Genomic DNA, 22,611 nt, shown 5'->3' on the forward strand with positions numbered 1-22,611 from the left:
TGTGACACCATATGGGTGTGTTTAAGGTCAAAGGAAGGTGGGTATATCCACTTTCCATTATCCAAATCTGCACTGTCCCAACTCAAACCACTACTTTGAGTTGGGATCTTCTCATTAAAATACAATGTCAAAGACTGTAAACTTCAGTCGCCACATAACTCCCGTTACCATAGAAACCAGGACAGGAGGCTTGTATAGGCTCGTCCAATCAGATAGAGAGAGACCTGATGATGGACCTTGTTAGAGAAGTTCATCGTTAAAGCTCCCTCTGCATCAGTGACAGTGGGCTCATTGTAGTCAAGCCCACTGGACAGACTAGGAAACTAAGAAAAGGGAACATCACACAACTTGCACTGGGTTAGAAGTAATGGAATTGGTTGTAATGAATTACAAATTATAGACCAGATTAGTCGTAAATAAGACAGAAATGTCCAGCGAGAACGAATAAATAAAATCTAAAGTAATAAAGTAAACTGCAGGAACACTTGAACTTGTATACTCATATTGAATTAACAGTAGCTAGTTACATAACTAAATTTGATTAGCTCACATTTTCAATTAAACCAATTGTCACGTCTGCTCACGCTCTTCCCTCCCCTGGCGCTTGAGGGCGCCAGGCTGCCCTGCATCATGCACTCCTGCCATCAATTATGCACACCAGCCTTCCCTCGGAACGCGCTTCAGCGATATTGGACTCACCTGGACTCACTTATCATCTGTTTGTTACCTCCCCTATATTTGTCAGTTTCCCTGCTCTGTTCCCGGCTGCTGCATTGATTGTTTTTTGTCTTTGTTTTCTTGTATGCTGACGCTGTTCCTGTCTCGTTCCATGTCCGTTCTTTATTAAATGTTTTACTCCCCGTACCTGCTTCGCCTCTCCAGCGTCAATTCCATGTGACAGAATGCATCCGCCATCACACGAAGCATCGGGGAGTACTGGCATTCCGGTTGGTATGATGACATCGGCTCTGGGTCGCCACCGATGGAACCAGGGGTGCCTAGCCAGCTCGTCGGGATTCCACACCCTAGCTGGCTCGAGAGGTTTCCTTGCCCCGGTTGGCTCGGATGGCGCCCATCCCACGTCAGGCCTCAGCCGGATCGTCAGTTCTTGTTCACCCAGCCGGTCCAGGAGTTTTTTTGTTTTGTTGGTGACGTCGGGGAGGATTCCGCCGTCGATGGAACCGGGGGTGCCTAAGCCAGCCCGTCGGGCTTTCACGCCCTGGCTGGTTCGAGAGGTTTCCTTGCCTTGGTTGGCTCGGCAGCTTCCCATCCCACGTCACTTTCCACCGGATCATCGGGCTCCCTCTCTGCAGAAGGATCGACAGGCGTCTTGCCTCAGTCGGATTGTCTGACTTCCATGCCTCAGCCGGCTCGCCAGGCTCTCACGCTCCTGCCGGTTCGTTGGCTTGCCCAGCGCACATGTCTCGGCCGGTTGGCGCCCCTGGGGGGGTTTACTGTCACGCCTGCTCCCACTCTTCCCTCCGCTGGTGCTTGAGGGCGCCAGGCTGCCCTGCATCACGCAATCCTGCCATCAATTACGCACACCTGCCACCTTCCCTCGTCACATGCTTCAGCGATATTGGACTCACTTATCATCTGTTTATTACTTCCCCTATATTTGTCAGGTTCCCTGCTGATGCAAAGATTGTTTCTTGTATGTTGACGCTGTTCCATGTCCGTTCCTTATTAAATGTTTGACTCCCTGTACCTGCTTCATCTCTCCAGCGTCAATCCATATGACACCAATTTTAATAAAACTTTCACTGCAGATTGGCACTAGGGGGGTTAACACAATAAAATCAGGATTTTAACACAGAAAAGATTACAAAAAATTAATGACTAAAAATAAGGAATGTAAATGTTTGGATGCAAAAGAAACATGCCAGGCTTTATTCTTCTTCCCTGTACCCCTTTAAGGAAGACACCATTCAAGTCAAATGTCTGTCGGGACTGTTTCTGCCTTGATACGAGGGTCAGTCATTCTCCACAAACAGCTAGCGCAAAGTGGTATTCATGGACATTAGATACATCACTATAATTCCTGCTTGAGCATTATAGGGTCTATTTAGTAATAGACATGGACAAATAATTTTAGCAAGGAGATTACACTTTTTTGATTCTAACAAACCCTGTTTGTAAAGTACTGTATCCAACCAGGGATGTGAAACTACACGCTCTATGGTGTTTACTCCGTATTTACACTTGACCACAGACAAACTTTTCACTTTACACAGGCCTTAATGTTTAGTGTAAAGCAAACAGGGTCTGAAATAACTAAACCCTTGCAACAAATTCTGACTAAAGAGAGTACAGCTACGACCGGAAGTTACTTTTTTGTAGCAGGCTAGGAGAATTTACACAGCAGGTTAGGAGAATTAACGTGGTAGGTTAGGAGACTTAGGATAAGGTTAGTAAAAGGGTTAAGGTTAGCTAAAATGCTCTCCTAACCTGCTATGAAAAGTCACTTCCGGGCATAGTTGTACTCGCTCTAGTCACAACCTTTGCAATAATGAAACGTATATCTCCATTTTGGAAAATTGTGGTGACTTGGCATATTTCTAGTTGTATACCTAAGATTGCAACTCTGGATTATACGTAATAATATTATAATATTAAAAATAATGAAATGTAATAATTGATGGAGGCAATTGTTCTGTTGTAACTTCTATCAGGAGAATGATTGACCCTCAGTCATGGCTATGGCACCAGTTCCCCTTGGGGGTGCTGGGGGGTAGAGGAGAAGGGAGGCATAGTAGGGGAGGGAGGGTATGGAGGCTGAACCCCATCCCAATTTGAGCTGAAAGAGGCATTCCAGTCCATTCCCAGAAGGTAGATGTGGTACAGTAGGTAGGTGTTTTACCTGTGCCACCCCAGTGACAGTAATAGCTACACCCTCCGCTGTTTCTACATCCTCACACTTGGGCTGCAGGGTCATAATCTCAAGGGTTATCCTGTGGAGAACGTGAAGAAAATATAAACTAAAAATTGGCATGTTCTGGAGGGAAGGGAGAGCAAATGAAGAGAGGGGGAGTAAAAACACAAAAAGTGATGGAAAATAAATAACATTCACACAAGGCCTCCTCCAGGGCAGTGACAACAGGATGTAATTGAATGCTTTTTTTCTGGAGTGCAAAATATCATTAGGTTCCCAATGTAGATGTGATGTGCATCGAATCCCCACATTGAAATAAATATCAAGTTATGTAAACTTGTGTTTATCAAGTGTAATAGCTAGCAACGGTGGGACCCTTCTTTGCATCCCTTTCTCAGGGCATTCCTTATGGGGACCCTGTTGCCAAAGCCCATAGGAGTGAGTTAACAAACAGACGTTAGCTGTGTAGCAAAGCCCATAGAACAGTTTAATGACAGACAGCTGACTCTCTCTCCCTTCCACTGCAGAGGGAGAGAACAACGTGACATGAAGATGGAAAAACAAAGATACACAGTAGTTGGCCAGTTAGTCCAACCGTTTGTTTGCCTCTGAGGTTTGTTTTGTTCTTGACCAGTGCACCAGTCACTGCCTGACTGTCTGTTGTCTTTCGTGCCTTTGTGGTCTTTTCAAGGCTATCTGAAGCATTACCTGAGCCACCCCTGTCACATCCAGGGGGACACCCTCCAAGGTTTCGATATTCTCACAGCGACAAAGGATGGTCATTATCTCCAGAGACATCCTAGGCGGGTAGGCGGTAGCATAGTAGGAATAGGAGAGGCAGGGCAGTGAATATAGTACACTTATAACAGCTGTTAGGGGTGTCAGTAATGGAGGGTCAGGGGTGAGAGAAGACACTCTAGAAGACACTTTAGGAGGCCTACGCCATAGCCTACCATAGACTAGATTCTACAGCAGGGATCATCAACGAGATTCAGCCACTGGCCGATTTCTTCTTGTGCGGATGGTCAGGGGGCCGGAACATATTTACAAATCATATGTATACTGCATAATTGATCACAAGAAGCCCAAACAGATATAATATTTGACAAAAACAATCATTTCAAAACCTCGCTTACATTTGTATACAATCACATATATCTGTCTATTATGCGTGGGAATACTTTGGAACAGATTTCCACAATTAAAATGACTTGGAGCTGATTTCCTTGTGTTTTTAGTCTTTTATGTCCAACAATAAATAAAAAAAAATGCAATAATTAAAACTATATATAATAATTTGGGCGGGCCAAATAAAATCACCTGCGAGCCGAATTCGGCCCGTGGGCTGCCAGTTGGGGAACCCTGCTCTACATCAAAAAGGAACCATCGTGTAGCCTAACCACCAGAGGCTGAGGCAGAGAGTTTCAGATGGAACCAAAATGTCTCCAGTCTATCAATGATCTAATATGCCAGTGTTTACATTACAAGCACAAACACAGCACAGCCAGTCAGTTCTCTTCACAACACAACGGACAGCAACAACTAGGACAAACGGCAGAAGTCACGGGGAAGGATTGGATTGGTCAGCATAGCAGTCACACAGCAGCATTCTTAACCTACATCTGAGTTTAAGGCACTAAAGGCACTAGAGATTACTCAAGAATGCCTCTACACACTGCAAGACCCTAATGACAATCTCTACTGCTTAGTTGAGGCTCAGTTAACAAGTATTGTCAACAAAACAATTGACTGAGTCACAATACAAATGTGAACATTCACACCAACATTTTTCCACTGCTCTTTCACACACTTGAGAGAACTATGCATACTATATGCATATGAGCATATATGGGATGGCAACAAACACTTGAGCCATCCCATCTACTTAACTATATTTAGAGCCCTAATGGCAGGTATCCTAGCAACTACTAGATAAAATAACTTGTCTTTATAGTATGAGCCAGAGCCATATACACAGAGTGTACAAAACAGCAGCTTTGCAATTCTTAACACATTCAAACCAGTGTGCCTGGCACCTACTACCATTGCCCGTTCAAAGGCACTTAAATATTTTGTCTTGCATCAATACGGGATCATATCTTTCACCTGGATTCACCTGTCTATGTCATGTTCCTAATGTTTTCTACACTAAATATATATAGGGGCTCCTGAGTAGCGCAGCGGTCTAAGGCACTGCATCTCAGTGCTAGAGGCGTCGTCACTACAGACACCCTGGTTCGAATCCAGGGTGTATCACAACCAGCCGTGATTGGGAGTCCCATTGGGCGGTGCATATTTGGCCCAGCGTTGTCCGGGTTTGGATGGTGTAGGCCATCATTGTAAATAAGAATTTGTTATTAACTAACTTGCTTAGTGAAATTAATGTTAATTATTTTTTTAACATATAGAAAGTTAGGCCAATGTGGTTGAGCATTCCGGGAGCACCACTTTCTCCTCCATAGCCGTTGATAAGTAATAATTAACGCTTCCACTGTCACGCCTATTCCCGCTCTCCCACTCTAACGTTCGAGGGCGCCAGACTGCCCTTCATGATGCACACCTGTCAGCATCATTACGCGCAGCAGCGCTCACCTGGACTCCTTCCCTTTGTTGATTGCCCTGTCTATAACTGTCTGCTCCCCCGTTTGTTCCCGGTGTCAGTATTTATGTTGTTATGTGTTCATGTCCAGATGCTGTCCTGTCCTGTTTCATGTCATTCATTAGATGTTCACTCCCTTTACCTGCTACTCGTCTCTACCAGCGTTGATTCTTACATCCGCGTTGTGCTGTTTATTGCTGATAGTTTTCTAAACCTGTGAAGATGTCCAGTGAAAGTGGATATGCAATTTGTTGACACTAAAACATAGTCAAGATTTGGATACATATGATCCTGAAGGCTAATCAATAAAAACGCCTGTTAAATTCGCTGCTCTGTTTTGCTTGTTTACAGCGGGTCATTTCAAAGGGAACTGTCGGAGGCGCTCTCGTATTGTTACATCAGCAACATTTCAAGAATAAACTTCTATATGGGCGCTAACATGGCAGCCATTCTAAAACCTGACCTAACTCTCTATATATACAGTGCATTCGGAAAGTGTTCAGGCCTTATTTTAAAATGGATTAAATTGTTTTATCCCTCATCAATCTACACACAATACCCCATAATGATAAAGCACTTTTTTGGTGCAAATTTATATATATATTTAAAAAAAAACGGAAATATCACATTTACATAAGTATTCAGACCCTTTACTCAGTACTTTGTTGAATAACCTTTGGCAGTGATTACAACCTCGACTCTTCTTGGGTACGATGCTAAAAGCTTGGCACACCTGTATTTGGGGAGTTTCTCCCATTCTTCTCTGCAGATCCTCTCAAGCTCTGTCAGGTTGAATGGGGAGCATTGCTGCATAGCTATTTTCAGGTCTCTCCAGAGATGTTTGATTGGGTTCATGTCTGAGCTCTGGTTGGCCACTCAAGGACATTCAGAGACTTGCTCCGAAGCCATTCCTGAGTTGTCTCGGCTGTGTGCTTAGGGTCGTTGTCATTTGGAAGGTGAACCTTCGCCCCAATCTGAGGTCCTGAGTGCATTGGAACAGGTTTTATCAAGGATCTAACTGTACTTTGCTCCGTTCATCTTTGTCTCCCAGTCTCTGCCACTGAAAAACATCCCCACAACATGATGCTGCCATCACCATGCTTCACCGTAGGAATGGTGCCGGGTTTCCTCTAGACATGACGCTTGGCATTCAGGCCAAAGAGTTCAATCTTGGTTTCATTGGACCAGAGAATCTTGTTACTCATGATCTGAGAATCTTTAGGTGCCTTTTGGCAAACTCCAAGTGGGCTGTTATGTACCTTTTACTGAGGAGTGGCTTCTGTCTGACCACTATCATAAAGGCCTGATTGGTGTAGTGTTGCAGAGATGGTTGTCCTTCTGGAAGGTTCTCCCATCTCCACAGAGGAACTCCAGAGCTCTGCCAGAGTGACCATCGGGTTCTTGGTCACCTCCCTTCTCCCCCAACTGCTCAGTTTGGCCGGGCAGCCAGCTCTAGGAAGACACTTGGTGGTTCCAAACTTATTCCATTTAAGAATGATGAAGGCCCCTGTGTTCTTGGAGACCAATGCTGCAGACATTTTTTGGTAAATCTGTGTCTTGACACAATCCTGTCTCGGAGTTCCTTCGACCTCATGGCTTGGTTTTTGCTCTGAAATGCACTGCCAACTGTGGGACCTTATATAGACAGGTGTGTCCCTTTCCAAATTGTGTCCAATCAATTTAATATAAAACAGGTGGATTCCAATCAAGTTGTAAAACATCTCAAGGATGATCAATGGAAACAGGATGCACCTGAGCTCAATTTTGAGTCTCATAGCAAAGGGTCTAAATACTTATGTAAATAAGGTATTTCTGTTTTGTATTTTTAATACATTTGTTAAGATTTTTTTTGTCGTTTTTTTGTTTTGTCATTATGGGTTATTGTGTGCAGATTGCTGAGGATTTGTATTTATTTAATCCATTGTAGAATAAGGCTGAAACGTAACAAAATGTGGAAAAAGTCAAGTGGTCTGAATACTTTTCCGAAGGCACTGTATACATAGCTAGTTAGGGACATAGAATGAGGAATTAGAATACTAGAATGGACATGAACCTTGCAAAGGTCAGCCATGTTGGTCAGGGAGTTGGTCAACCCTGGTTTTCCAGTGCTGTCATAAGATATTGTGTAAAACAATGAATGTGAAGAATTTATCTGCACTGTATGTGTGTTAGCTAGCCAACCACTTTTAGAGGAATGATTTCATAAATGTGTGAAATGAACTGCCAATACACCGACATTCCATTCAAACAATGCACACATACAGTGCAGATAAATTCTTCACATTCATTGTTTTACACAATATCTCAATCCACAGCCATACACTGGCTCAAATCAGTCGATGATAGGACTTAAACAAGTTGTAAATGCAACGGTATTGATACTGAATCATATAATAGCACTCACAGCTTTCCAATATCACAAAATCTGAGACATTTATGGTCTGTTTAAATATATTTTAGAGGCTAAAACCTGTATTTATAATCATATGACAATATTTTATGTTGACTATAATTCTGTTACACAATTTGTGATACATCACATGCCTTACTTTTATTTTCCTGCATAAGTAAAACCAGGATTATGCCTCTACTGCCATTCATTCACATTAGACTGGATTTGGATTTCTCCCTGACGGTTATGGTTGCCACTTTCACCCCATTCTGAAACTGAGGGTTTATGACATAGCCCCTCTAGTAATTTAATAGAATCACTATGGTTAAGACATCATCCCCAAGACACAGCAGGGCTGAGAGAGACATGGTGGGTTGAACACCAGGCAAGGCAAGGCAGATTAGCATGGCAGAAACAAAGAGACAATAAGTAACAAACAAACACAATACTTAATAGTTAAGGGAAAATGCATGAAATAAATTGGAACGGGATCTGTTGTGTTCAGAGATCTAAAAACTATTATCTTTTAAATTTGATTTCACAACTATCATATGTGCTGTGTAAGCTAACGTTGATTTGTTTTATTTTAAACATAGGCCAACTGTATTTTATCTGTCTCTAACAGGATAATATAATTCAGTGAGATTCAACTTCACCTGACCCTAACCTCTCTCAGTGTGTTTGTTTTTCCACTTCAATTCTGTGCTGTAGTGTTTACAGGGGTTGCTGACAGCAAGGTTGTGTTTGAGAGCAACTGACTTGCTAACTGTGACACGTTGTGTTTACACACACAGTAAACACTGCACTGCAAACCACATAACAATAACAAACTGCTTATTTCCTTTGTGTGGGTAAAGAGACTAGGTATAATATTTAATGTAGATTGTAAAGTTGTTTAAATGTGTGGTGTAAATGTGAGGATGAGTGGGTACCGTTTTAAATATGGTGTTAAAACAGATTTTGATAAAAAAATATATATAAACAGACAAATCTGTCTGCCATCCAACAGTAGGCCTGAATGGTTTGTTTTGGAGGTAAATTCTGGATGTTAGGGCAGTGATTGTATAAATCCCCAAACTGTACTTAAACCCTTACACCCTGTTCTTACCTCTGGATGTCTGAGATGAGCCACCAGGCCCAGGACCAGCCTCCCACCACGTAGGTCTTCTCGTCGGAGCCACAGCAACCACCTAAGAGCCAGCACAGGCAACATGAGCATCACATTGTAACCACTCTATCACTGGTAACACCATAGAAATAGTACTGTATTCTATTTATATGGAATGACAATCAGTGTCATTGCACCACTGACAGTATCATCAACATTAGAGTATTACACTATTAGACCACAGTAAACCAGACCAGTACAATGGTATCAGACCACAGTTTGAAGAGCTGAGGTCCCAGAGAGCAGTAGGTACCTGTCTATGTAAGTGCATTCAGAAAGTATTCAGACCCCTTGACTTTTTCCACATTTTGTTACATTACAGCCTTATTCTAAAATTGATTAAATTGTTTTTTTCCCCCTCATCAATCTACACACAATACCCCATAATGACAATGCAAAAACAGGTTTATTGAAATGTTTGAAAATTCATTACAAGTAAAAAACGTAAATATCACATTACACAAGTATTCAGACCTTTTACTCTGTACTTTTGTGCACCTTTGGCAGCGATTACAGCCTCGAGTCTTCTTGGGTGTTACGTTCGTTATAAGGATCGGACCAAGGCGCATTCATTCTTATTTATTTAAAGAATGAAAACACTGAACAAAATAACTAAACAAAATGTGAAACTATACAAACAAGTGCTGACAGGCAACTACACATAGACAAGATCCCACAAACAACAAAGGGAAATGGCTACCTAAATATGATCCCCAATCAGAGACAACGATAAACAGCTGCCTCTGATTGGCTCTTCTTTGGTAGGACTACAAAACCCCTAAACATACAAAAAAATCTAGACAATACAAAAACTAGTGTACCCACCCTAGTCACGCCCTGACCTAACCAAAATATAAAGAAAACAGGAGATATCTAAGGTCAGGGCGTGACATTGGGTATGACGCTAAAAGCTTTCTAACATATTTTCTAATTTTCAGTTTGAATACTGTCACTAAAAAGCCACAGTAATCCTTACAAAAAGTAGCTGTTTGATATTTCACCGTAACATTTTGGAATGTTCATTCAAATCGTTCAACTGAAATTGTTTCTCTGGCAACATGTTCATTGCAAACAGAAGCCTTGTTGAACTCGCCTTAGGCTTAGAGCCTCTAACCCTGGGAATTTGACTGGTAAACTCAGGGTACACTCACAATGGCTGCCTGGTATTGTGATGCAATAATTTCCATGGTAATGTAGAAAGTTCTTTCAAATGATGTTGCATATTTTTTTTATTCTATATATTTTTTGCGTACTTTTTACCCCTTTTTCTCTCCAATTGGTAGTTACAGTCTTGTCCCATCGCTGCAACTCCAGTACGGACTCGGGAGAGCCAAAGGTCGAGAGCCATGCGTCCTCCGAAACACGACCCTGCCAAGCCGCACTGCTCGCTTAACTCGGAAGCCAGCCACACCAATGTGTCGGAGGAAACTCTGTACAACTGCCAATCATCAGCCACACCAATGTGTCGGAGGAAACTCTGTACAACTGCCAATCATGTCAGCGTGCATGCACCTGGCCCGCCACAGGAGTCGCTAGAGTGCGATGGGACAAGGACATCCCGGCCGGCCAAATACTCCCCTAACCCGGACGACCCTGAGCCAAATGTGTGCCGCCTCATGGGTCTCCCGGTCGCGGGCGGCTGCGTTACAGCCCAGGATCGAATCCAGATCTGCAGTGACGCCTCAAGCACTGGCACTTGGGAGGCCCACATTCAAATTATGTTAACTAATGTGGCTCATGCAATGGAATGTATTTTTTGTAATGTCAGTTGAATTGAGTCAACAAATCACACCACATATTGATGGGTACACTTTCTGCTTTTACTACCTCCTTCTTCAGTATCATGGAGTTTGCACATTTTGTTTGTGCATGTCAACAACCTACTGTGCGGGGAGCGTGTGGTTGATCACACTACATTTTGTGACACAAAAATAAAAAGGAGGATAAAAAATAAATAGATGGCCATTTTCCATGAAGAAAAACTGATGGGACTTGCTTTAACTCTTTAAAAGTATTTTTGTGATAGTGGTAAAAGTTTGAAAGTTTAACTTTACTATTTAAAGCAGTGGTCACCGACTGGTCTATCGTTAAGGAATTCCTAGTCGATCACTAAGCATTTCTGTTAAAAAACAACGATAAAGCCTGTTGGCGGTAGGTGCACTTGATTTAGTAGCCATTTTGTGTGTCTGAAGGTAGAATTCCTCCTACTCGGCAGGCCAAGAGAGCAAATCAAGCGCACCTGGCCAATTAGATTGCTAAGCTCACCGTGTTTGCACAGTCTCCTCAAGCCATAGACCGTAAAAGGAAGCCTTGAATGCACAGAAAAGTTGATACTGTGAGATTATGACTAGAGAGAGACTCAACGAATACAGCAAATAGCGGCTGTTTTTATGAGTAGGTTCATGTTTAAGTTGTTATTCAGCACTGTCAACACATTTGTTTAGCCACTGCAGCTGTAATGAATGAGTATTGCAAAATGTTCCGATAAGCTTGCGTTGTTATTATTAGTGGTTTGTGTCTTTTTTTAAATCAAGGAAAATGTCCCTTTCTCTGGTCATATGAGTAACAACATGAATTGGTGCATGAGGCAGAAACATTTTCTCAGCGTAGGGAGGGAGAGTGGAGGGACGGTGAGTCGGGTGAGATGCAGCCTCACCACTGCTCCCTGCCCTCAGACTGATGCAGGCAGGGCCTAAAATGTACTTTTTTGTATATAAGCCACTAATTTTAAAAAATCTAACAGCTACCCAGATTTTTTTCCAGCTGAAATATTTTCTTGCCATAAATACACTTAAAAACACAGAAAAAATTGACGATTTTGCTTATTAATGTTTCTAAAAGAATAAATGTATTATTAATAATAAGCAATGTGGTATGTATTGGTCGATTGAATTTAATACTCTGTGACCTGAGTCTTTTAACCAAACATTTTCAGCTGCCCCTTTTAAGGTTACGTTAGTAACAGGGCCACTCCAGTAGTTTTGTGTGCCTGTTAGAATCTCACTAATTGAGGCCAATGATGTCTCTTTTTGCTAGCAGTGGAAGCAAACTCAAACATTGAAAAGCAACCTATGTAAATAGCTAAGAAACACAAGGACAAAGTCTCACTAAAGTAGACTTTCTAGTAAACTTTTATGCCTGTGCGCATTGCTTCTAAAAATGAATCTTTCAGCACTTCACTCACAGTGCTCAAAGCCCCTCAGACAGGCAGTATTTCTGTGTGAGGTGAGATAGCTATAACATTAGGATTCAAATTTCTTTGTGCATTATCAGATATGAAACAAAGTTGCAGAAATACTTTGAAAATAGCTATTGCAGCATTTATTTAGCTATAAATCACAACTTGCATTTGTGCCCATACTTGACTATTTATGAAATGCTCGCCAATGTGGCTGGTGAATTAGACATTCTTACCCACATTGGCGAGTGTTAATTATAGGCCCTGGATGCAGGCCATCAGTCCAGTAAAAAAATAGCAAATTATTAAGCTCACTCAGCTGTGCCTCTCAAGTAAAACAATAAATGATCTATTACCAGTGTGATCATATAGCTAAAATGTTAAAATATAATTTCAAAATGGTCTGAGAAGAACAACATTGGCAGGGCAGTTCAAGCATAGCCCTACACACGCAATAACATCTGCAAAAAATGTGTATGTGAACAAAAATATTTGATTTGATATGAAGACCACCTTTACTCCACACACAGAGATGCATACAAAGCTTTCTCCTGCCCTCCAGTTGGCAAATCTGACCATAATTCTATCCTCCTGATTCCTGCTTACAAGCAAAAACTAAAGCAGGAAGAACCAGTGACTTGCTTAATACGGAAGTGGTCAGATGACGCCAATGCTACCGGACGTTTTTGCTAGCACAGACTGGAATATGTTCTGGGATTCATCCAATAGCATTGAGGAGTATACCACCTCAGTCATTGGCTTCATCAATAAGTGCATCGGCGACGTCATCCCCTAGGTGACCGTATGTACATTTCAAAACCAGAAGCCATTGACTGAGGTGGTATACTCTAGCTAAAGGCTAGAGCTGCCGATTTCAAGGAGCGGGACACTAATCCAGACACTTACAAGACATCCAGCTATCCCCTCAGACGAACCATTAAACAAGCAAAGTGTCAAAACAGGATTAAGATTGAATCCTACTACACTGGCTCTGATGCTCGTCGGATGTGGCAGGGCTTGAAAATTATTAAGGACTACAAAGGGAAACCCAAATGTGAGCTGCCCATAAAATGCCTTTTATGCTCGCCGAGGCAAACCACAATGAAGCATGCACGAGAGCACCAGCTGTTCTGGATGACTGTGTGATAACGCTCTCGGTAGCCGATGTGAGCAAGACCTTTAAACAGGTCAACATTCACAAAGCCGCGGGGCCAGACAGATTACCTGGACGTGTACTCAAAGCATGCACTGACCAACTGGCAAGTGTCTTCACTGTCATTTTCAATCTCTACCTGACCTAGTCTGTAATACCTACATGTTTCAAGCAGACCACCATAGTCCCTGTGCCAAAGGAAGCGAAGGTAACCTGCCTAAATGATTACCGCCCCGCAGCACTCACGTCGGTAGCCATGACGTGCTTTCAAAGGCTGGTCATGGCTCACATCAACAGCATCCTGCCTGATACCCTAGACCCACTCCAATTCGCATACCGCCCCAACAGATCCACAGATAACACAATCTCAATTGGACTCCACACTGCTCTTTACCTCCTTTTCATTGACTACAGCTCAGCGTTCAACACCATAGTACCCACGAAGCTCATCACTAAGCTAAAGACCCTGGAACAAAACACCTCCCTCTGCAACTGGATCCTGGACTTCCTGACGGGCTGCCCCAAGGTGGTAAGGGTAGGCAACAACACATCTGCCACGCTGATCCTCAACACTGGGGCCCCTCAGGGGTGTGTACTTAGTCCCCTCCTGTACTCCCTGTTCACCCATGACTGCGTGACCAAACACGACTCCAACACCGTCATTAAGTATGCTGACGACACAACAGTGGTAGGCCTGATCACCGACAACGATGAGACAGCCTACAGGGAGGAGGTCAGAGAACTGGCAGTGTGGTGCGAGGACAACACATCCTCTTCCTCAATGTGAGCAAGACAAAGGAGCTGATCGTGGCCTACAGGAGAAGGCGGGGCAAACAGGCCCCCATTAACATTGACGGGGCTGTAGTGGAGCGGGTCGAGAGTTTCAAGTTCCTTGGTGTTTACATCACCAACAAACTATCATGGTCCAAACACACCAAGGCAGTCGTGAAGAGGGCATGACAAAACCTTTTCCCCCTCAGGAGACTGAAAAGATTTGGCATAGATCCCCAGATCCTCCAAAGTTCTTCAGCTGCACCATCGGGAGCATCCTGACACGTTGCATCACCACCTGGTATGGCAACTGCACGGCATCTGACTGTAAGGCGCGACAGAGGGTAGTGCGAACTGCCCAGTACATCACTGGGGCCAAGCTTCCTGCCATCCAGGACCTATATAATAGGCGTGTCAGAGGAAAGCCCATAAAATTGTCAGAGACTCCAGTCACCCAAGTCGTAGACTGTTTTCTCTGCTACCGCACTGCAAGCAGTACCGGACCTCCATGTCTACGACCAAAAGGCTCCTTAACAGCTTCTATCCCCAAGCCATAATACTGCTGAACAATTAATAAAATGGCCACCGGACTGATTTTGAGTGAAAACCTCCTTCCATCAGCAAGGGCATTGAAGATGAAACGTGGCTGGGTCTTTCAGCATGACAATGATCCCAAACACACCGCCCGGGCAACGAAGGAGTGGCTTCGTAAAAAGCATTTCAAGGTCCTGGAGTGGCATAGCCAGTCTCCAGATCTCAACCCCATAGAACATCTTTGGAGGGAGTTGAAAGTCTGTGTTGCTCAGCAACAGCCCCCAAACATCACTGCTCTAGAGGAGATCTGCATGGAGGAATGGGCCAAAATACCAGCAACAGTGTGTGAAAACCTTGTGAAGACTTACAGAAAATGTTTGACCTCTGTCATTGCCAACAAAGGGTATATAACAAAGTATTGAGATAAACTTTCGTTATTGACCAAATACTTATTTTCCACCATAATTTGCAAATAAATTCATAAATAATTGCTCCCAAGGATGAACCAGACATGTGGAGGTCTACAATTTGTTTTCTGAGGTCTTGGCTGATTTCTTTTGATTTTCCCATGATGTCAAGCAAAGAGGCGCTGAGTTTGAAGGTAGGCCTCGAAATACATCCACATGTACCCCTCCAATTGACTCAAATTATGTCAATTAGCCTATCAGAAGCTTCTAAAGACATTACATAATTTTCAGGAATTTTCCAAGCTGTTTAAAGGCATAGTCAACTTAGTATATGCAAACTTCTGACCCACTGGAATTGCGATACAGCGAGTTATAAGTGAAATACTCTGTCTGTAAACAATTGTTGGAAAAATGACTTGCACAAAGTAGATGTCCTAACCGACTTGCCAAAACTATAGTTTGTTGACAAGAAATGTGTGGAATGGTTGAAAAATGAGTTAATGACTCCAACCTAAGTGTATGTAAACTTATGACTTCAACTGTATGTATGGTTTTGAAAAACGTTATAGTAGTGGTAGTGTCTGCAGTTGTAATGTGATGACTGGTTATAGTTGAAAAAGTAGGTGGATGAAAAGTTAGGATAGACTGAACATATGAAAATTGGTTTGCTGGATCTCGCTTGAACGGTCAAGAATTACTGTTGGTTATTTTATGCAAATGCTCTCAAATGTATTTAGTTATAGTTCATAAAAGGGTTAAAGAATTTGATAGCCTGAATGTTTTAAAGTTGGTCTTGTAGCTTAATGGACCAAGGAGAGGGACCATTTTCAATTGCTACCTCTGTATTCCTACGGTTCTCATTCAAACCCATGTTCATTTACGCACATTTTAAATGGTTACAGTAAAAAAAAAGACAATATATAGTTTTAATTTTTTTCCGCAAGCAATCTACAGTGGCATGCGAAAGTATTCAACCCCGTTGCCATTTTTCCTATTCTGTTGCCTTACAACCTGGAATTAAAATATATATTTTTTTTTGGGGGGGGGGTTGTGCCATTTGATTTACACAACATGCCTATCACTTTGAAGATGCAACATATTTTTGTGTGTGTAACAAACAAGAAATAAGACAAAAAAAAACAGAAAACTTGAGCATGCATAACTATTCAACCCCCCCAAAGTCAATACCTTGAAGAGCCACCTTTTACAGCAATTACAGGTGTACGTCTCTTGGGGTATGTCTCTATAAGCTTGGCACATCTAGCCACTGGGATTTTTGCCCATTCTTCAAGGCAAAACTGCTCCAGCTCCTTCAAGTTGGATGGGTTCCGCTGATGTCCCTGGGGCGGCAGGGTAGCCTAGTGGTTAGAGCGTTGGACTAGTAACCGGAAGGTTGCAAGTTCAAACCCCCGAGCTGACAAGGTACAAATCTGTCATTCTGCCCCTGAACAGGCAGTTAACCCGCTGTTCCTAGGCAGTCATTGAAAATAAGAGTTTGTTTTTAACTGACTTGCCTAGTTAAATAAAGGTAAAATAAATAAAAAATGTACAGCAATCTAAGTCATACCACAGATTCTCAATTGGATTGAGGTCTGGGCTTTGACTAGGCCATTCCAAGACATTTAAATGTTTCCCCTTAAACCACTCAAGTGTTGCTTTAGCTGTATGCTTAGGGTCATTGTCCTGCTGGAAGGTGAACCTCCGTCCCAATCTCAAATCTCTGGAGTCTGATTTATTGGGAGACTGGTCAGAACGGCAGTTGTTCGGAAAAAGTTTGGAAAATGTGTTAATGCAGTTACTAAAATAACTGTATCCTTAGATCCGTAGTGGATATTTTTGTTTCCTTGCCAGATTTAAATAGTAGAGAAGTAGACAAAAATGTCATACCATCTAACCTTTTGTCTAACTTGTTCGGAAAGTGGTCAAAAGTTGATGCTGTTACTTAAACAGCTGTAATGTTTGATTGGTACCAGATGATTCTGTTATAATTTCAGATTTGAATAGCAGATAAGTAGAAGAAGATTTCTGTTGGAGAACCCTGGTTTACACGTTATAAAGTTGAATGTAGTTTCTAGCTTAAACGGTATAAGAGGTGTTGTGTGAAGAAGAATAAGAAGAAGTATGACGAAGATTTAAAGTTGGGAAGTCCTACCTAAATACAATTGCACCATTAACTAACACTACACCTATATTATACTATTTTTTTTTAAACACCCCATTCCACTACTTTGACCCTAACTGACAGCCTGGGAGGACAGGACTCTTTCGTTCAACACACCTTGTAAATCTTCTACAGTAAAACCTTGTACACCCAAGTACTTCTCTGCAGCTGCCACCACAACGTCTATTTTCTGTGATAACCATGGCACTGAATGCTAAGAAGCCAACCTTACTGAAGCACAAATTTGTATCACTCTGTACTGGCCTAGGCCTACCCTTGACTCATCATCCTCTACTCCCTTCACTGCCTCTGCAAATGAAACCTTCTGTTATACTCTGATGCTGGCAACCTCAACCTGTCTCTCGCACCGGGCACTTCTGATCCCCAGCAATATTGGCACCCCCACAATTGACACACAGTTTTTTCCACCGATACTACAAAATTCCTTTGTGCCATGCCCTCCTGCACACTTCTCACATCTCAGAATCTCCCTCCACCACAACAAGACCATAAGCTTGGCATCTGAAACGCCTTAGTGGGTTTGGCACAAAAGCTCTCACGGGATAACTGACATATCCTAACATGAGTTTCAAAACTCAAAAGGACAGACAATGTCTTCTCAGTTTCACCACGCTTGCAACCGGCTGGCCAATAACCGCCATCCAAAATTCCATGACTGTCACAGCCTTAGTTTTAGGCCTTATGTGTAAACACTTGTCTGTCACAACAAGCCTCCTGTAGACCACAAACTAAAACATTGTCTCAAAAAACTTCCCCTGACACTTTCACTTCAACAGTTGCTCCACATACAGAAGGCTACACCATCAACAAACCACAATTGATGGTGTTGGTGACATTTCTAGTACAGGAAAGTTAGCTCACACTCAAAACAGAAATAAAGTTTTGGAAAACACAATTGTGGTAACATTTGGCAGTTATCAATGGGTCTTACTGGTACTAGTTGTTGACAGGATGGGAAATGGACTTTTTTTCCCTCCATAATTATTCAATAACTAATGAACACGCTTTGTTTAAAAACAATAAATGTATTACTAGTAAGAAGTAAATGGGGTATATTGTGTAATTTCATTTTTGTTACCTGCATCTTTTAACCAATATATGTTAAAATAAATCATTTAGATCCAATAATGAAAACAGTTCTACAACTGAACATCAAGAATCAACAAAGTTCCTGCCCTGCCACAAAATGCTGAGTGATAGAGCTGGGCTCTACTCTGACATTTTTTACAAGGAGTACATAATGTTTTAAGAATAAATGTAGAAGCACACAAACAAATCTAGAAGAACAATGGCTAAAAGTTCATTAATAAACATGTTTAGGAGTGATCCATGCTCAATGAAGCACAATTATTAGGTGAGACAAAAATGTTCAGCTGGCCCTTTAAGGGACGGGCCATTACCGTGGTAACTTTATTGTCTGTGATGAGAAAAATCTCTGACTGCAACCTCTTCCTAGCAGCAGGCAGTTGCAGCAAACTCAAACTAACATTGAAAAACATAGCATGTGAACAAAACGATGTAACTGGTCAAGAAACAAGTACAAAGTCATACTTAGTAGCCTTTCTTGTCAATTCGATCAACTTCTACATGTGGGCTTCGGATAAAAACAAAACTGTTCCCAAATACTCTGTGTGACCACCCGCCACATGTCTGGTGAAATATACATTCCCGCCAATGTCAAATATATATAAATATATACCCGCCAATATATATGCCCAATATATATACCCGCCAATGACAAAATCGAATTTCCAACCCTGGTTGTCAGCTTCAAAGGCTATGATATGAGGTAATTTTAAATATGAATAAACTAATAGGACAGCGATAATATCTATTGAATTATTTGGCCATTTCCTTCATTGTTCAGAATCCATAGCTGCATTTCAGATGGAGCAAATTCATAATGTATTGCTATTTCATTACTTTAACAGAACGTTTCCTTAAAGTTCAAACATGATTACATTTAATTTAATTTTTACATTTTTGCTAGATGTGCCAAGCTTAGACATATCCCAAGAGATTTGCAGCTGTAACTGCTGCAAAAGGTGTCTCTACAAAGTATTGACTTCGGGGTTTGGGGGGTTGAATAGTTATGCACACTCAAGTTCAGTTTTTTTGTCTTATTTCCCATTTGTTTCACCAAAAATATTTTGCATCTTCAAAGTGGTAGGCATGTTGTGTAACTGAAATGATACAACCCCCCCCAAAAAAATCAATTTTAATTCCAGGTTGTAAGGCAACAAAATAGGAAACATGCCAAGGGGGGTAAATACTTACGCACACCACTGTATTTAAAGTCATGTTCTTAGAACATTAAGAAAAATGTTAATAAAAAAACAGACAACATTAGTAAAGTTCAAATAGTGTTCTAAGAATGTTTTTGAAAAACATTTACATTTACATTCTGTTCTCAGAGTCAACAAAATGTTCTATCCTCTATCTTGTTAAGTGTGTTAAGGTGTGATGGCCGTGCACACTAGTTGGCCTCACCAGATCTTAATGAGAGTTTGTTTCCTTTGAAATGGGGTATTTTTGAATACACTCAAATCAACAGCTTTGTATGAGTTAAAAATAACACTGAATGCTAGCTCCATCCTGGTGGTGCAATGGACTAATGGATAGAGAACAGAATATCATAGGATTGAATCTAACTGATGCTGTGCCACAAAAAAAAATGCTTGCATGATTAATGCCTAAGCAAATGAATTTGTGTTGCATCGGTGCTTGTAGTTCAAAACAGTTAAACATGCACTATGCAAAAATCTCTTTGCCAATCCCTGGTTGCTAAAATTCTAGTAGTTCACCTAATTTTAGTTTGTGACAAAAAAAACAAGTTTAGTGTAGAGAACAGTGGAGGCTCCTCAGAGGAGAAGGTGAGAACCATCCTCAGTGAATTTCATGAAAATAAAAGTAGTGAAACATTAAAAGTTATCCTTTCTAAATACATTCATGTCACCAAATAATTTATTAAAACAAACTGTTTTGCAATGAAGGTTTACAGTAGCCTCCACTGGGAGGACAATGCAAAACCTAGGAGGCTCATGGTTCTCTTCCCCTTCCATAGACATACACAGTAATTATGAGGATGTCCTCCTTCTGGAGGATGTCCTCCAACCTATTAGAGCTCTTGCAGCATGAACTGACAAGTTGTCCACCCAATCAAGCTAGCGAATGTAGCTAGCTAGTTTAGCCTACTCAAACACCTGGCTCAAACAGAGAGGGATGCTATGTTAGCTAGCTGGCTGTGGGTATCCAAAACGGGAACTTTTCCAAGTCAAGGTAAGCTTTTGGTTTTATTAATTTGTTGGCACCAGGCCCGCATGTGTAACTGCTTGCTGACTACACTGTACTGCCTGATTGTAGCAGATTTACTAATGTGTTAGTTCTAGTAGCTATGTTGAATATGACCTTAGGTAATAATGGTGATAACGATGTAGGCTGTGTGTAGCGGTTATGATATGGTGGTTTGGCTAGGAAAGATTCTTCGGCCTGGTCACAGACAGCTGATATGTTGTGCACTGAAGTACACAAGCGAAGGGTAAAGGTAAGAGGAGGAGAGAGCGTAGATGTGAGAAGAAATTATAGCTACAATGATCAAAGTGATCATGCTGTTTGTATGTGGCTGCTATGAAACTGTGTTTCGTGTGATCAGGGGTGTATTCATTCTGCCCGAATCTGTTAAACTTTCTTAAACTGAAGCAAACGGAACGAAACGGGGATAAACATATCTGAATTTGTCCAATACAAACTCCTGTTTAAAATTGTTGGACTAATGATTACACTCTAGATCAGCTAGATGCAAGCAATAGTGCAAGGTAGTATTGAATGTGTCACTGTCTGTCACCCTGATTACTCAAATTTCTCTCGACCTGTGCACCTACGTTGTAAACTTTAATTCATAGGCTAGGTTGTAGCAATCTCATAATGGATACAGGGAAAATTCTAATAGTAGCCTAGACCTATTGTTACATTGAGCTGGGTGAATGGAATATGAATGACAGTCATCGAATATGCTGTAATAGAAATGCCATGATAAAAATATATAATCGTCCTCCTCATCTTAAAATAGCACCGACTGCCACTGGTAAAGAATCATCGTGCCATCAAAACCGCTGTGAAATATCTTTTCCCTAACCAAAAATATTGTATTTTCAGCTGTTTGAAGCTGGTGTACAAAACTAAAAGTAAAATATGCCAAAACAAAACATAAGGGAAGCATAGAAATAGCGGACAAAGAAAATAATCTACCAAATCTACTTGCTTTCAATGAGAATGACAGATCTATAAGTCACATTTCTATGTGAATTTGGTCAGGTAACCCAAAAAGGTACATACTGTAGCTTTAACCAAAACTAAGCTAGCAGTGTTATTAAAAGTCTTATTGAAACATTCAGTGTTTTCAATAAGGAAAACATGAATAAAACTTCCTGGGAAAACTTTCAGGGAACCACAGTAAAACGTTCAAATAACCTCCCTGCAACCTAAATATAAACGTTCCCAGAACAGGTGAAACTTTCACTTCAGTTCTCATTCTTACCTGTCAGGAAACTTATGGCTTGTTCCCAAAACCAATGGAAAACCAAAAACATACGTTCCCACAACTTCCAAGGAACCAAATGTGCTAGTTGGGATGTGATTGTGCAATATCCCTTCCAAATCTAAGGAAATGCAGTTTGCCTAAGGCAGTGCTTCTCAATTATTTTCTGTTACGCCCCCAACTTACAAAGAATAACTTTATTAAAATTGTTTTTTAGTCTGTAACAGAAAAGACTTAAAGTGCATCAATTTGCCTGAAATGCAAAAAAAAAATTCAAGCCTTATTTAAACTGTAAATTGTTTTGACCATTTGATACTGAAAAATAAAATATAATCAATAAATAATAATACATTCAAATTGATCAGCAACATGAACTCAGGAGCACAATATATGAAACACTTTGACCTAAAAAACAAAAATGAATAAAACAATTTGTGCTGATTTTTTAAATCAAAATGAGGAAGCCAGGATTTATGGCTACAATGAGCACGTTTTGCAGAGCACAGCTTTTCGAAGCGGGGTTTGAAGCATGATACTGCAACTCTCAGCTCCTGCTCAATGTTTAGCTGGGACCTGTACTTGGTCTTCAGTGCAGCAACAGCAGAGAAGCCAGTCTCACAAAGATAAGATGTTGCAAAAGGAAGAAGAATGCCCATGGCCCTCTGCCCTAAGAGTGGATACTGCCTCCCTACACTCAGCCAGAATTCACTCAGTGTCTGTGATGTGAACCTCAGTCTCAATGTGGAGTCAGACATCATATCAATGAACTGGTCCTCCTCTGCAGAGCTGAAACCAGTTGGAGCTGGTGCATTGAAAGG

General features: G+C 41.4%; 1 protein-coding gene across 3 annotated transcripts in view; it reads right to left on the reverse strand.

Annotated features, from left to right (window-relative positions):
- The window catches only part of LOC112228557 (flotillin-2a), a 38,078-nt gene that overhangs the window by 10,912 nt on the left and 4,555 nt on the right, over positions 1-22,611 (reverse strand). Inside the window, exons 2-3 of one of the 3 annotated variants that reach the window (XM_024393969.2) lie at positions 8,972-9,053; positions 3,581-3,671 (exon numbers count right to left, since the gene is read on the reverse strand). In XM_024393969.2, coding sequence (XP_024249737.1) covers positions 3,581-3,671; positions 8,972-9,053 — 173 coding nt within the window. Of the gene's footprint in view, positions 1-168; positions 753-2,860; positions 2,952-3,580; positions 3,672-8,971; positions 9,054-22,611 lie in introns of those variants that run through there. The other 2 variants (XM_024393968.2, XM_024393970.2) reach the window with 2 other exon arrangements.

The sequence above is a fragment of the Oncorhynchus tshawytscha genome, linkage group LG30, assembly GCF_018296145.1.
Source record: "Oncorhynchus tshawytscha isolate Ot180627B linkage group LG30, Otsh_v2.0, whole genome shotgun sequence".
Classification (NCBI taxonomy): domain Eukaryota; kingdom Metazoa; phylum Chordata; class Actinopteri; order Salmoniformes; family Salmonidae; genus Oncorhynchus; species Oncorhynchus tshawytscha.